Consider the following 14877-nt stretch of genomic DNA (forward strand, 5'->3'; position numbering starts at 1 on the left):
GGATTCTCTCTGTTTATCCCCTGTGGCGCGCGCTCTCTCTCTCTCTCTCAAAATAAGTAAACATTAAAAAAATTTTAGGGGTGCCTGGGTGGCTCAGTCGCTTAAGCATCTGACGTTTTCAGCTTAGGTCATGAGTTCCCGGTTTTGTGGGTTCAAGCCCTATGTTGGGAGCCTGCTTGGGATTGTCTTCTCTCTCTGCCCCTCCCCTGCTCGCACTGTCTCTCTCAAAATAAGTAAAATTAAAACAAAACAGAACTCATAAATTCATCCTTTTAAAGTGTACAATTCTATGGGTTTTAGTACATCCAGAGTTGTAATCATTATCACTAATTTCAGAATATTTTTATTACTCCCCAAAGAAACTCTGTACCATTTGGCAGTCTCTGGATTCCCTTCATCCCGCACCCCCTTGAAACTCCTTATCTACTTTCTGCCTTTATGGATTGGCCTATTCTGGACTTTTCATATAAAGGAAATCATACAGTTTATGGCCTTCTGTGTCTGACTTCTTTCATTTAGCATGATATTTTCAAAGTTCATCCATTCCATAACATGTGCAATTTGACTTTAGCTAATTTCTGAGCAGAAAAGTCTGCGTCTCTGAGCCAGCTTCCTTAGGATAGGAGCTCTGGCCTCCGCTTTGCCCATTTCCAAAGGCAAATAGGAAGAACATTACCAGAGCAAGTCAGAGCTTGGAAGCAGTCCCACACTGATGTTCTTTCAAGAATTGACAACCTTCTCCTTTCCTTCCCAGCTCCTTAAACTTCCTAGCATTCCTCCTCCTTTTATAGACAATCGCTCTTTTGGAAAAGTCTGAAGTTTGTAGTGGCTACAGTTTAGAGGACTTTAGAGAATGCTCCCTCAAACTGCACCTCAGCTCCATTTTGCAAGACCTCTCTGCTTCTCTTTGAGTTGGCACCTGTGGGATGTCAGAAGCCAGGTGATTAGGGTGACTCAAACGCCTTCGTGTGAGAAGTGTTAATCCAGACAGGTAGGGTTTAGTGTTTGTCCCATGCAGCGGCTCAATTTAAGCTTTCAGGTAAAGAAAGGGAAGTTAGGACAAAAACCTGTGTTTGCTAAATTGAAATTAGCATCCTGATGATGATACCTGGCTTTTATATAGGAAGGCTTCTAAAACCTTGAAGCCAGGACTGAGACCCTGTGCTGTGAAAATAATTTGGCCTGTGCCTAGTACTGAATCTTTATTTCTCCCCTAGGGAGCTTGATTGTAGTATGGATGAATTTCTAAGACATTTGAGATTGGCAAAAACACTTGTTACCTTTTGTAACACTTGGGAAAGTAGGATCAAGATAGAGGCAGAACCAATCTCTTCACTCTTATCTGTTTCCCACTTTGCCACCATTTAAGCCAAGAACAAACTCCCTGTGGGCTCAGCCATGGGCTAGACTAGGCCAGGCTACAAAATGCTTTGGCAGGATTTTGAGAGGAAATTGGCAGCTACAGGAATCTGGCCTCTCTGGCATGGTTCTTCACTTGTTCATTTATTTTACGAACATTGTTGGACTCATGGTTGGGCTTCGTACAAGATGTTGCAGGGATATCTTAAAAAAAAAAAAATAAATAAAAATAACACCCGGTGTGCCATACAAAAGCTGTGAATTTAGTGGTAGGGGCCAGCCAGGCAGATACTACAATCAGACACTGTGTTTTGGTGTTATGGGAATCCAGAAGAAGAAACAAGGGAGGGGGTGGGAACTAGAAGTTCCCCCAGCACACTGGGGCATCTCTTAAGAGTTTGGTGTAAGGGGAATGTGTGGGGAAATGTAGTGGCAGATGAGATAAAAAGAAGTAGGCAGGCATCAAGATACAAGAGAGAACCCTATTGAGTAGTTTGGACTATATATTCCGTAGGTAGTTGAAGTATTTCAAGAGGGAAAGCCGTAAGACAGTATGTCAAGAGCGCACTTGCTGTGGCGTGCGGCAGGCATTCCGAGAGGGAAGAATTGGCAACTAGGGCCAGCAGGGAGAGCATTTGTGTTTAGCCAGAAGATGAGAACACGGACGGAAACAATGGGAGTGGATTTCAGAGCGATTTCTGAGGTAGAGTCAATAGAATGGTGTCCCTGGAACTTGGGGTGACACGGCACCGTGCCTCAGGTAAAGGTATTATTTCACAGAGAATTCACACGGACCTAACCTACCACTGGGCGATTTGAGCCAAGGTACCAGGGCTGTGCTTCAAAACAAAAGACGTCAAAAGACTTTTAGGCTGCAATTGTTTTCTTCGTTAGGAGTACCACAACTTATTTTCCAATACTCTTCAGAATTACCATACACCCTCTTCGCTCTCTTTGCAGAAGTGTAGAAACCTAGTACTTCCGCCACGCTTAAGATGGCTGCATCCGAATTAGACTTTCCGATGTTCGTACCAGAGGGCCCCGCCCCCGGAACGGAGCTCCTTCCGCCACTCTCTGTGGCGTGGGGCGCGTTTACACCGCCATGCAGCACTCAAGATGGCCCGGCTTCCTCCTACTTTTCATTGGCTGGCTCTCTCAGGTCTTCCGTCTCCACTGGGAGGGCGAAGGGGCGGAACTTCTGCTTGATCGACAGCTATTTTGGTCAATGGACGAAGGGCAAGAGCCCGTGAGCCGCTGGCACTGGAGAGCCTGCCCAGTGTGTGGGAGGGTGTTTGGGCTGGGGCGGGGTGGAGCAGAGCCGGAAGCGGGAGGGGAGAGTGAAACAGGAAAAGAAGGGAAGAAGGAAGAAGAGGGAAGAGGAGGAGAGGGAGGAGGAGGAGGGAGGTGGCGGCGCCGTGGCGGAGGAGCAGGAGCAGGAGGGGGATGGAGAGGAGAAGGCTCCTGGGTGGCATGGCGCTCCTGCTCCTCCAGGCGCTGCCCAGCCCCCTGTCAGCCAGGGCTGAACCCCCGCAGGTAAGGGGGAGGGGGCGTCCGGGCCAGCCTGGGGGCCTGGGGGTCGTCGAGGCCTGGCTGGAGGGGGCTGAAGACGGCGTCGCTGCCTGGCTGGAGGGAGCTGAAAGAGTGTCGTCGTCAAGAGTTGAGGCGTCCCGAGAGTGGCTCCCGTGCCTGGAGTGGACAGGCTCTAAGGGGGCGTCGGTGTTTAGCTGAGGGACACCTGTTTTGGTGTCAGGGAAGTGGCACAGGCATGGTGCCCAGTGAGTGAGGGACCTTTGCGAGAGCTGTTAGGTCAGATGGGCTGGGATGACCGTGACTGGGTAGTGGGGCCCGGCTGAGGCGTGGGGGGCGCATTCGTGCCCCCGCGTGGAGCCGGTCTTCAAGGCAGTAATGCAGTGTGTACGTGTGTGCGGGTAGGGGTAAGTGGGTTATTGAGCTGGCCTGTGAGGGAAGAGGGGCTGAGAGGATATTTATTTCATACTGGAGAGGGAAAAGTTCTGAGCGTATCTTGGCTCCATTTTTAATGTGTTGGAGGCAAAGGGTTGGAGGCCGGGCTCTTGGAAGGCCTGTGGGATGGAGTAGATCAGGACCCTTCAGGAGGAGGGCACACTTGAGCTGTAACAAGCTCTTGCTGTTAGGCTGGCTGGCTTGGGAGAGCCAGCCACTGATGCTGATCTAGGCCAGTTCGGGGCTTTTGAGCAAAGGGTGGTGCTGATGCCAACATGGGCAGCAAATGGAGCACCCCAGCTTTTCTTGCTGGGTGGCTTGCTTTTTATCCAGGCAGAGAAGCTTGCTTGTGCCGATTCCAGCTCCGGCTGGCATTTCGAAACCCTAATGGGAGTGTTACTCCTGGTGCCAAGTTGGGTGGGGTGCAGTAGGGGGAATCACCCCTCCTTCCTTTGCATTTGGCAAGGCTTTACCATTCTATTTTCTTCACTTTCTGTTCTCTTCCCCGTCTTTTCAGAAGAGAATAGACACGCGCTCACTTTCACACATGGCATGATGGCAGAGTCTATCCAGCTTAGCACTTGAACTTTGCGTTGTGATCAAGAGTAGAAGCCGAGTGCCAGCAAAAATACTATCTTTGCCCTAGGAGTTTATGGGCTTCCTTTTTACATATACATCTTGTTTTGCCCATTAGTATCCCTTATTTTATTTTTTTATTAGTTTTTTAAGTTTGTTTATTGAGAGAGAGAGAGAGAGAGAGAGCGAGTGAGCATGAGTGGGGGTGGGTGCAGAGAGAGAGGGGGAGAGAGAATTCCAATCACACTGCGCAGAGCCCGACGTGGAGCTCAAACTCAGGAACCACTAGATCATGACCTGAGCTGAAATCAAAAGTCGGACTTAACCGACTGAACTACCCAGGCACCCCAGTATCCTTTATTTAAAAAAATTAATTAGTTTTTAAAATGAGGTGAAATTCACCTAACATAAACCATTTAAAACCATTTTACCATTTTAAAGTGAACAATTCAGTGGTGTTTAGTAAATTCACAGTGTTGTGCAACCACTACATCTAGTTCCAAAACATTTTCTTCATCACTTGAAAAGAAAACCATCGACCCATTAAGCAGTTCCTCCCTGATTTCCCTTTCTCCCAGCTCCTGGCAACCACCAATCAGTTTCCTGTCTCCATGGATTTACCCATTCGGGATATTGCAGAGAAACAATTTGTGATATTTTGTGTCTGCTTTCCTTTAACATCATGTTTGTGAGGTTCATCATGTCACATGATTACATGTTACACATGGGTTACGTGTTATACATCGTAACATGTACCAGTACCTCAATCCTTTTTGTGGCTGAATGATACTCCATTGTATGGCTATACCACAATTTGTTGTTCATTTGTCTGTTCAAGTGTCTTCTTTCCCGCCCTCCCCCTCCCCCCCCCCAATCTATTTATGTACATTTGAAATAACATGTGAAAGGAATAGAGCTCCTTTTCTTGCCCAGTATATTCCCTTTTCTAGGGCTGGGACCTTTCCATTTTAGGGTTTGTTGCAGTTCTTCCTTGTCCTAGTTAAAATCATAAACTGGCAGGAGAGATATTTTCTTTGTTTACTGGAAAAGTTAGAACCCTCAGGACTGGTGAAGTTAAGAAGTATACAAGTTGACACAACAAAATATACAAGAAACTGTTGCTTTGCCTTTGCGTCTATTTCTGTAAGTAAAGAAAGGTCATTCTCGATATCCAGTAAATAACATTGCTGGTGGAGGGTTGATTTAAGAACATTGCAGCCTCAGATGGGTGCCCTAGGCCTGTGGATGCTTCACCCGGCTGGAAGAGCAGTGGTGGGCCTCCTGAGTTGATGGTGGGAACCGGATCCACTTCCTTGGCAGAGGATGGAAAGTGGAGGTTCCCACCAGGTCACGGAAGCCTGGGAGCTGGCGAGAAGATGTGGGAGGGGAACTTCAGTATCATGCCAGTTTATCGATCACAGGCCGTTTTCTTGCCATTTCTCTGCCACTTCCAATACTTATTTTGGGGACAGGGTGGCTTTTGTACTTTGTTCCATTTGGGTGGATCTCGTGCTGACCAGCAGCTATTATGTGGTTACAGTTCCTGCAGAGAAGAGAAAGTGTTTTGTAATGAGTGGGCTCCCTCTTCCTGACCCTCCCCCCACCCAATACTCCCATCCCTACCTCATACCCTTGTCTCTTTCTGTCCATGAATGCTAGATATCTATAGTGAGATTTGTGTTTTGAATTTTAACCTTTGGAATGGAAGTTACCATATAATTATTAACTCTGAATCCAGCACTGTTTAGTCAATTTGGTTTTTGTTTTGAGGTTTTTGTTGATTTTTGGCTTGTAGAAATCAGTAAAAAAAAAAAAAAAAATCCGAGACCATTTTGGCATAGGACATACTTCAGGTACTCACTGTCCTTATTTCAACAAGTGGCTTCCAGCTAACTCTGAGTCAAGGAGGACTCAGCTGTACTCATCCCGTATTGAACATGGTGTGGGTATCTTATTACATTATTTTTCCCTTGAAATGCCACTATCAAATACAATCTTTTTTTTTTTTTTTTTACATATGTATCTAATATCAGAAATATATGGCATTAAGGCAGCTTACTTTCCCTGTTACCAGCTCTCCACTGGAATTGTCATTTCTTGCCATCCTGGCCCAGGAAAGTTAACAGCCTAGCTTACTTCTGAGATTGGGAACTTGGACTTGACTCTCCTATAGGTTACTGTGACTTAGATGTCACTCCTTAAATCCATAAAGAGTTTAAAAAAAAAAAAAAAGCCATGGAGTTACCAGACTGAGACCTTGGCATTTATCTCTTCTAGTTAAATAATGGTTGAGATACATAGAGTTCATTTCTTTCTATTGTTGGTTAGATTCAACTAGAACAATCTGACTATTACTTAAAATAAAGTTTGGGGTGCCTCGGTGGCTCAGTCTGTTGAGCATCCGACTTTGGCTCAGGTCGTGATCTCGTGGTTTGTGGGTTCGAGCCCCGCGTCGGGCTCTGTGCTGACAGCTCAGATCCTGGAGCCTGCTTCGGATTCTGTGTCTCCCTCTCTCTCTGCCACCGCCCTCACCCCTCCCCCCCGGACTCTGTCTCTCTCTCCTTCAAAAATAAACATTAAAATTTTTTTAAAATAAAGTTTTAGTAGAAATGTCTTTTTCCATAAAGCCCCCCAGCTAAGGGTCTGGGCACAAATCTCTAGAGACACAGTCCTTACCTTTTCTCTGCCGTTTTTAAAACTTTGAGTTGGGGGTCCTAATTCCTGATTTTTTTTCTTACCTCACCTCTCCCCTGCCTCCCCAACTTGGCCCCAGTTTTCAGTTCAGAAGGCTTAGTTCACTTTCTTTCTTAAAAACAGCCTTTCAGTGTGATTACCATCATTTCTTCTTAGAGAATAGTGGGAGATGGAACGTCCAGACCCTAATTCCCTCTCCCTCATTTTCTTAGTCTGTTTTATATACCAAAGTGAGCATTTGTCTCAAATCAACACCTTGAGTTTCTGTAATTCTACTGTCAGTAGAATTCAGCAACCATTTATTGAAATGTCTGCTCTGGGGCTGGGAGCCCTCAGATGAGTAACTGAATACCAGTCCTCAAGGAGCTGGTAATCTTTTAGGAAAGACAGGTAACACACACAAGGATTTGTAACCTGGAGGCATCAGTGCCCTAAAGGATGTGCACACAAAGGACAGTGGGAACAGTTGCTTCTGCTCCTGACAGGGGAAGGTGGGATTTAGGAAAATCTTCACAGAAGAGGCATTTGGACCAGGCCATAAAGGTTGATAAAGATACTTAGGATCTGCATGGACCAGGAAGGGGGAAAAGTCTATTCCGGCATGGAAAAGTGACAATGGAAAATGCGTCTGGAGGTGGCACATAGTCTGTGGTAGAAGCTTCCTTTATGTGGGTGTAGAGGAGGGTGACACTTGAAAGGTAGACTGTGGTCGTGTGGTAAGGAGGCCTTTTATCCATTCATCCAAGCAGTGTGGTCTAGAGAACTTTCTGTGATGGTAGAAATGATCTATATCTGCGCTGTCCATTTTGGTAGCCACTTAGCCACATGTGACTATTGGGTACTTGGAATGTGGCTAGGATAAATGAGCAACTGAATTTTTAATGACATTTAGTCTCTTATAACAACTGTATTGAGACATAATTAATATGCCACTAGATTTGCCCTTTTAAAGGCTTTTTAGTAAGTCATAGAATCATGTGACCATGTACTATCTAATTTACAACATTTTCATTACTCCAAAAAGAAGCCCCATAAGCCATTAGCAGTCCCTCCCCATTCCATCCCTACCTCCCACAGTCCCTGGCAACCACTAATGTATTTTCTGTCTCTATGGACTTGCCTATTCTGGACATTCCTTATAAATGGAATCACTATGTGGTCCATACACTGTTGGCTTCTTTCACTTAGCATCATGTTTTCAAGATTTGCCCGTGTTAATATATCAGTATATCATTGCATGTATCAGTATTTCTTTCCTTTTTTTTTTTTTTTTAATTTTTTTTTTTCAACGTTTTTTATTTTATTTTGGGGACAGAGAGAGACAGAGTACGAACGGGGGAGGGGCAGAGAGAGAGGGAGACACAGAATTGGAAACAGGCTCCAGGCTCCGAGCCATTAGCCCAGAGCCCGACGCGGGGCTCGAACTCACGGACCGTGAGATCGTGACCTGGCTGAAGTTGGACGCTTAACCGACTGCGCCACCCAGGCGCCCCTATTTCTTTCCTTTTTATAGCCAATTTATATTTAGCCATATGAATGGGCCACATTTAATTTATCCATTTGTCAACTGATGGACATTTGGGCTGTTTCCACTTGTGGACTGCTTTGAATAATGTTGCTGTGAACATGCATGTGCAAGTTTTTGTGTGTGTGTAGACCTAAGTTTTCATTTCTCTTGGGTTTATACCTAACAGTGAAATTGCTGGGTCATATAGTAACTATATGTGTAACCTGTTGAAGAACTGCCAGCCTGTTTTCCAAGACTGGTATGATATTTAATTTTAAGTAATTTAAACTAAATAGCTACATGTGGCTACTGACTGCTTAATAGTCCAGATAGAACAGCTTTCCAGTGTGGGAGTAGTGAGGTATAGTCCAACACAGTGGTGAGATCATAGGCTCTGGGGGCAGACCACCTGAGATCCAAACCTGACTCTTATACTTATATCCTTGAGCTAGTTCTTTAACTTCTCTGTGCCTCAGTGTCTTCACCTATAAAGTGGGACCAGTAATAGTACATACCTTATAGATTTGCTGTGAGGTGGACATAATGTATCAACATCAAGAATAAATATCACTACTATTATCATTTGTGGTCCCCAGGGTGCATTTGGTTGTTGGTAAGTTAGTATCAGCTCTCAAATTAAGTTCAGAAGCTGAGATTTGGGGAGTTTGAAAGTGACTTCCTTGATTCTGTTCCATATCTGAGTTTGGTTTTGTCCCTATAGGAAATGTTCATGGTGAACCTGTATGTTTAGGGTAGTAGTTCTCAATTGGGGATAATTCTGCCCCTTCCTGAGGACATTTGTCAGTGTCTGGAAACGTGTTTGGTTGTCAAAGCTTGGGAGTGCTGCTGGCAGCTAGTGGGTGAAGGCCAGGGATACTGCTTGACCTCCTGTAACAAAGGATAGCACCCCCCCGCCCCCCCCCCCCCCCCCCCCCCCCCGCAACAGAATTGTCTGGTCCAAAATGTCAGTAGTGCCAAGGTGGCCAGGCACCGGTTTTGTGGTACCTGCTATCCCCATATCAGCTCGTGCTCATTATCACAGGGTTTTGAGGTCAGCCTTCCTATGAAAGAGAACACAGCTTTGTAAAGTGTATGAAATAACCTTGACAACAAATTTTAGGTGGGACAGTTGACAACTTTAATATCCTGAATCTTGATACTCTCAGATTTGTTAGCATGTTGCCTGTCGGCCCTGCTTTGTCAGAGAAAATCAAACATTTGGAGAAAAAAGATTTTTTTTTTTAGTTTGTGGTTCAGTAAGTGGGTGAGCCTCCCTTATTCACCCAGTCTTAAACTTTCTTTCCTCTTGCTTTGGTTTACCCTTGTGGTTTCATTTTAAGAACGTGTTTGTTTTCACCCCAGTGATAGCCTGATGGCCAGTTCCTTTCTATTCTCAGCGTCCTCCATGGTTCCATAACCAATCTGGACGGAGTCCTGTTCTTAGAACTTTTTCCTTTTCCCATTCCATGTATTGGTTTTGCTCTCATTTCCGGCCCCATGAACACTGGTTTGTTGTCACACACTCAGCCTGCAGAAACGATTAGGTATTCTCATGGTTGCCACATGCTGACAGTCCTGGACCTGAGGGTGACTGTGTGGCCTCAGGAGAAGCCTTCTCTTTCAAGCCCCCAGGATGCAGTTCGTCTGTGGGTTTGGGGCACTAGTTGGCAACACTGTATGCATACCGTGGTATCTCAGATAGCTTTGGATTAACAATTCCAAATGCCGTTTGAATGCCTGGCCGTCCATTCTCCTAAGAGCATCTCTAGCTTCCCTGCCTTAAGTTGTTGGAGCTTGAGAGACCATCAGGATCCAGATGCAGTGGTGTGGGTTCATTCTTTGCCCTATAATTCCAGTTGTGGGCACCAATCCCACTATAACTGCACAGACACTAAGATTCCACTGAGTGACAGGGAGCAGTGACAGTGGGTCTTTGTGACCTGTCTGCTTGGTGGCATACAACAGACAGGTTGAGGTCTGATTTATGGGCACCTCCCTTTTGGACCGTCCTTTGTATTTCCACCAGGTGGAGCAAAGTCTGGCCAAAAAACTGCACGCAATGTGGAAACCACAAACAAAGAAATATCAATAAATCCAGAACATTGCAACCTGGGAGGGAGGAAAGGGGAAACAAATTTCATCCTATTGAATTCTGTGGCTTGTTGATCCAAATTTGGACTTTCCCAGTGTGGGAATTAAAGTAGGTCATGGTCTCAGACTTGTAGATCGCCAATCTTGCACGGACTGGGTTTTTGGGATACTCTCGCTTACTCAGCTACATTCCCATAGCTTAGATTTATTTACTTTTGGTTTTTTTCTTTCCATACTTTGTTTTGTGGGAAAATAGATGAGCTATGTATCGTCTGTTCCTGGTGCCATCATCGCCCTCAGAGTGCCTTGGCTAACTTTTGATTCATGATCTTAGGTGTTTTAAAGAATTTAATTTAAACTTGTTTTGGAAGAGGTAGAAGTGAATGTAAGACGTTGCAAGGATACTTGTGGCTTGGAAGGGTGGATCCTAGAGTAAAGCTATAAAAACATGTCTGTTTTGATTTTTAAATATCAAGCAAGACAGATCTTATGTTGTAACACTGTGTTATTACACATTCTTGTAGATCAGAGGCATGTGTTCATGGAGAAAGTATTCATGTTTTTCAAAATCCTACAGGCTGCTTTTTTGTTCACCATTTCCAAAATTATCTTCCTCATCTAAAATTCTACCTGGCCATTCACTCCAGTTATATTAAAATCCAACCAAACACAGAAACAACAGAAAAGCCACAACTTAGTTTATTGATCAGATCTAAATTATTTTTCCCTCTTAGTGATTTATTTGGGAGAGAAGGTTAATATTTGGCTTTCTACACTGAGATGGTGGGAGCATTGTAGCTCTTTGGGATTTGACTGTAGAATTGAACAGTGTGAGAAATTCTTCCTGTGGACTTCTTTCTTTTTATTTGGGTCCTTTGTCTTTAAATATGCAAATCTCCTTGCTGTGTTTGCAGGGATTTGGGGGAAAGCAGAAAACCTGTACCAGTCTGATTTGGCATAAGGACCACTATGGCTTTCTTTCCATTTTCCTTCCTTAGACCTGATTGCTGCTTTTCTTTGAGCTTTAAGGTGCCTTTTACGTTTTCACATCAGTTTTTAATTACACAAAAATAACACATACTCTAACAATGGTATACTTACAGACAAAAATGCTTAGAGTAAAAAGTGAAAGTTTATGGTTTGGTGTGTGTTTTGGGTGGGTTTTATGCTTATGCTGCATGTTTATAGATATAGTAATAGTTCATATATATATGTAAATAACTTCTATATATAAACAAAATTATTAACGGATGGTGTTCCTTATTTTTTCATTTGTTTTTATTTTTTTGTTTTTTATATATATATTCTAATGTTTATTTTTGAGAGAGAGAGAGAGAGAGCACAGCGCACGCATGCGTGTGTGCGTGTGAAAGTGGGGGAGGGACACAGAGAGGGGGGCATAGAGGATCCAAAGCTGTCTCAGCGCTGACAGCAAAGAACCCAATGCGGGGCTCAAACCCATGAACTCTTGAGATCATGATCTGAGCCGAAGTCGGATGCTTAACCGACTAAGCCACCCAGGCGCTCCTTCATTTGTTTTTAAAACAAAAATGGCATACTTTATATGTGGTACTTTACAACATGCATTTTTTTTCATCCTTCATGGACTTCTTTCTATATTGCATATATACCTCTGACTTTTAAAAAATTACCTATATGTTAATTGCTTTAGACCATGATTTAGTTAATTACTCCTTCATAGATGAACATACATTGTATCCATTTTTATGATTTCACACAGTGTTATAGTGAACATCGTTATATATATATTTCTTCCTGCAGTTGTGCTAGATTTCTAGAAGTAGAATTGAGGATTGTGGGGTTGTAGGGTATGTACATTTGAAATTTTGGGTCGATAGTGCCACATTGCTCTCCAGGGTGGTTGTGTGAGTTTATAGCCCCATCAGTAGGGTATTCAAGGGCTCATTTCCCCACACATGTGTAAGCAGCATTTCTTCATCTGTGCCCTCTGCATATTCTAGAAGATGTGCCTTCTGACAACACAGGCACGTGGGGTACATTTCAGTTTTCTTTCTCGAAAGCCTTATATAGGTCTCTGATTTGCTAAGCTTCCAGTCTCCTCTCTGTGTGCTGTGGAACAGAATTCACTCTAGAGCAGTGTACCTGGAGCTGGAGAAGCATAGCTATGCCTGCTCAGGTGCTGAAGGAAGTGGTTTATAGTCCCCTGGAAGATGTCAGGCAGGTGGCTTGGAACCGTTTGCCAGTTGCTGTGTGGCACACAAGTCTAACCAACCACCCTTTCGTGGTGGTCATCCTAGGAGAAGGGATACTTGGAAGTATCTTCACTGAGAGTGCAGACTCTGGAGCCACACTGCCTCCATATACCCTTAGGCTAGTTAATTGACTCAGTTTCCTCATCTGTAAAATGGGATAATAACACCTGGCTTATAGGGTTACTGTGCGGGTTAATTGAGTTATTGTACTTATAAATTGGGTTAGTACTTATAGAGCACTTAGAACGGTGCCTGCTACATAGTAATTGGTAAATATTAGCCTATATAATAATAATAATATTTAATTATTAGTATTACATATAATATATAATTTAAATTTTATTATTTAATAACTTAATTATTAAATTATTTAATTATTTAATACTTTTATTATTATTATTATTATTATTATTTTTAAAGCTTTGGGAGGCGTTAAGGCTTCTTATCCCCTGACTGACCCAAGATCTGTTTCCAGTGGAGGAATTTAAGAGTATATTTTAGTAAGCCCCTAGTCCAAAAGGCATGTGACTTCCATATCACCAGCCTTGGCAGTCTGGTGAGAGGTGTTTTTCCACCAATTGTTTTCTTTTTTTTTTTAATTTTTTTTTTTTTAACGTTTATTTATTTTTGAGACAGAGAGAGAGGATGAACGGGGGAGGGTCAGAGAGAGGGAGACACAGAATCTGAAACAGGCTCCAGGCTCTGAGCTGTCAGCACAGAGCCCGACGCGGGGCTCGAACTCACGAACTGTGAGATCGTGACCTGAGCCGAAGTCGGACGCTTAACCGACTGAGCCACCCAGGCGCCCCCACCAATTGTTTTCTAATGATAAGTATGAAGTTGTTTATTCTTAGAGCAGGTAAGTTGGAATATACACTGTTATCCTGTTTTGTACATCACTGTGCCCTCCTGAATGAGGAAGCGTGGGGTCACCACCAGCAAAGAAGTGTGCCTTGCCTTGGGTGTGGGAGTTGCAGTTGGACACCCGCTCTGACCGCAGTGCTAGACCACATGCAGGTCTGTATGCTCTCTGCACACAGCGTCCTGTCCTGAGGTGTACTGTACTTCCTGTTCTGAGGTGAGGATGGTGTCTGAGGCTTTAAGAAAAAATAATAACAGCTTTATTGAGCTACAATTCACATACTGTACAGTTCACCCTCTTAGAGTGTATAATGCAGTGTTTTTTAGCATGTTCACAAGATTGGGCCGCTGTTACCACTATCTGTTTCCAAACGTTTTCGGGGAGCCTGCGTGGCTCAGTCGGGTGAGTGTCAGACTCTTGATTTTGGCTCAGGTCATGATTCCAGAGTCATGGAATTGAGCCCTGTGTTGGGCCCATGCTGAGCATAGAGCCTGCTTAGGAATCTCTCTCTCTCCTTCTGCCCCTTCTCTGCTCGTGTGCATGTGTGCACTCTCCCCCCCCAAAAACAAAACAAAACAAAACAAAACAAAACAAAACAAAAACCAAAAACAACCCAACAGAACATTTTCATCATCCCCAAAAGAAACCCTATATCAGTTAGTTCCCATCCAAAGACCCCCCCCGAACCCCAGTCTACTACCCACTAATCTACTTTCTACCCCTGTGGATTGTCCCACTTTGGACATTTCTTGCAAATAGAATCTTAACACCAGGTAGTGTTTTGTGAATGGCTTCTTTCACTTAGCATAATGTTTTCAGGGTTCATCCATGTTGTAGCATGGGTTAGTACTTTCTTCCTTACCATTAATATTCTATTGTATGGGTACAACACATTTTATTCATCCATTGGTCAACTCATAGACATTTGGGCTTTTTCCACTTTTGGGCTTTTATGAATAATGCTATGAACATTGGTCTACAAATTTTTGTGTTGACATATGTTTTCACTTTTCTTAGGATATACCTAGGAGTAGAATTGCTGGTCATGTGAGAACTCTGTGTCAGTTTTTTTCAAGAACTGCCAGACTGTTTTCCAAAGTGGCTGTACCATGTTACATTCCCCACTAGCAATTATGAGGGTTCCAATTTTTCTACATTGTCTCCAACGCTTGTTATTGTCTGCCTTTTCTCACCATAACCATCCTAATGGGTGTGAAGCAGTATCTCATTTTGGTTTTGATTTGCATTTCCCTAATGACTAGCGATGTGGAACATCTTTTCATGTTCTTATTGACCATTTGTGCATTTTCTTTGGAGAAATGTCTGTTTAATTCTTTGCCCATTTTAGAGTCCCTTTTCAGACTAAAGGGAAACAAGTCTTCTTATGGAATCCCAGTGAGTGACTGTTGAGGGGATTTTCCTTTAAATTAGACTTTCCTGGGGCTCTGGTGTTCTACCATGCTATCACCTATTCTCATGACCCTGGACCAGTTGCTTAACTTCTCTGAGTTGGCTGCTTCCTCCTATCAGCATTGCCCAGAGAAGGCTTTGAGGCAGCCATTTGTGTGATAAGGGGCCCATGTGGCCAAAGA

The 14877-nt window shown here is 43.8% G+C and overlaps 1 protein-coding gene across 1 annotated transcript in view; it reads left to right on the top strand.

The window, feature by feature from the left end:
• Window positions 1-2704: 2704 nt before the first annotated feature.
• WBP1L (WW domain binding protein 1 like) overlaps window positions 2705-14877 on the top strand; it is a 60558-nt gene continuing 48385 nt past the window's right edge. Inside the window, exon 1 of the mRNA XM_043597399.1 lies at window positions 2705-2892. Coding sequence (XP_043453334.1) covers window positions 2803-2892 — 90 coding nt within the window. The 5' untranslated portion in view covers window positions 2705-2802. The remainder of the gene's footprint in view (window positions 2893-14877) is intronic.

This window comes from Prionailurus bengalensis, chromosome D2 (genome assembly GCF_016509475.1).
Source record: "Prionailurus bengalensis isolate Pbe53 chromosome D2, Fcat_Pben_1.1_paternal_pri, whole genome shotgun sequence".
Lineage (NCBI taxonomy): Eukaryota > Metazoa > Chordata > Mammalia > Carnivora > Felidae > Prionailurus > Prionailurus bengalensis.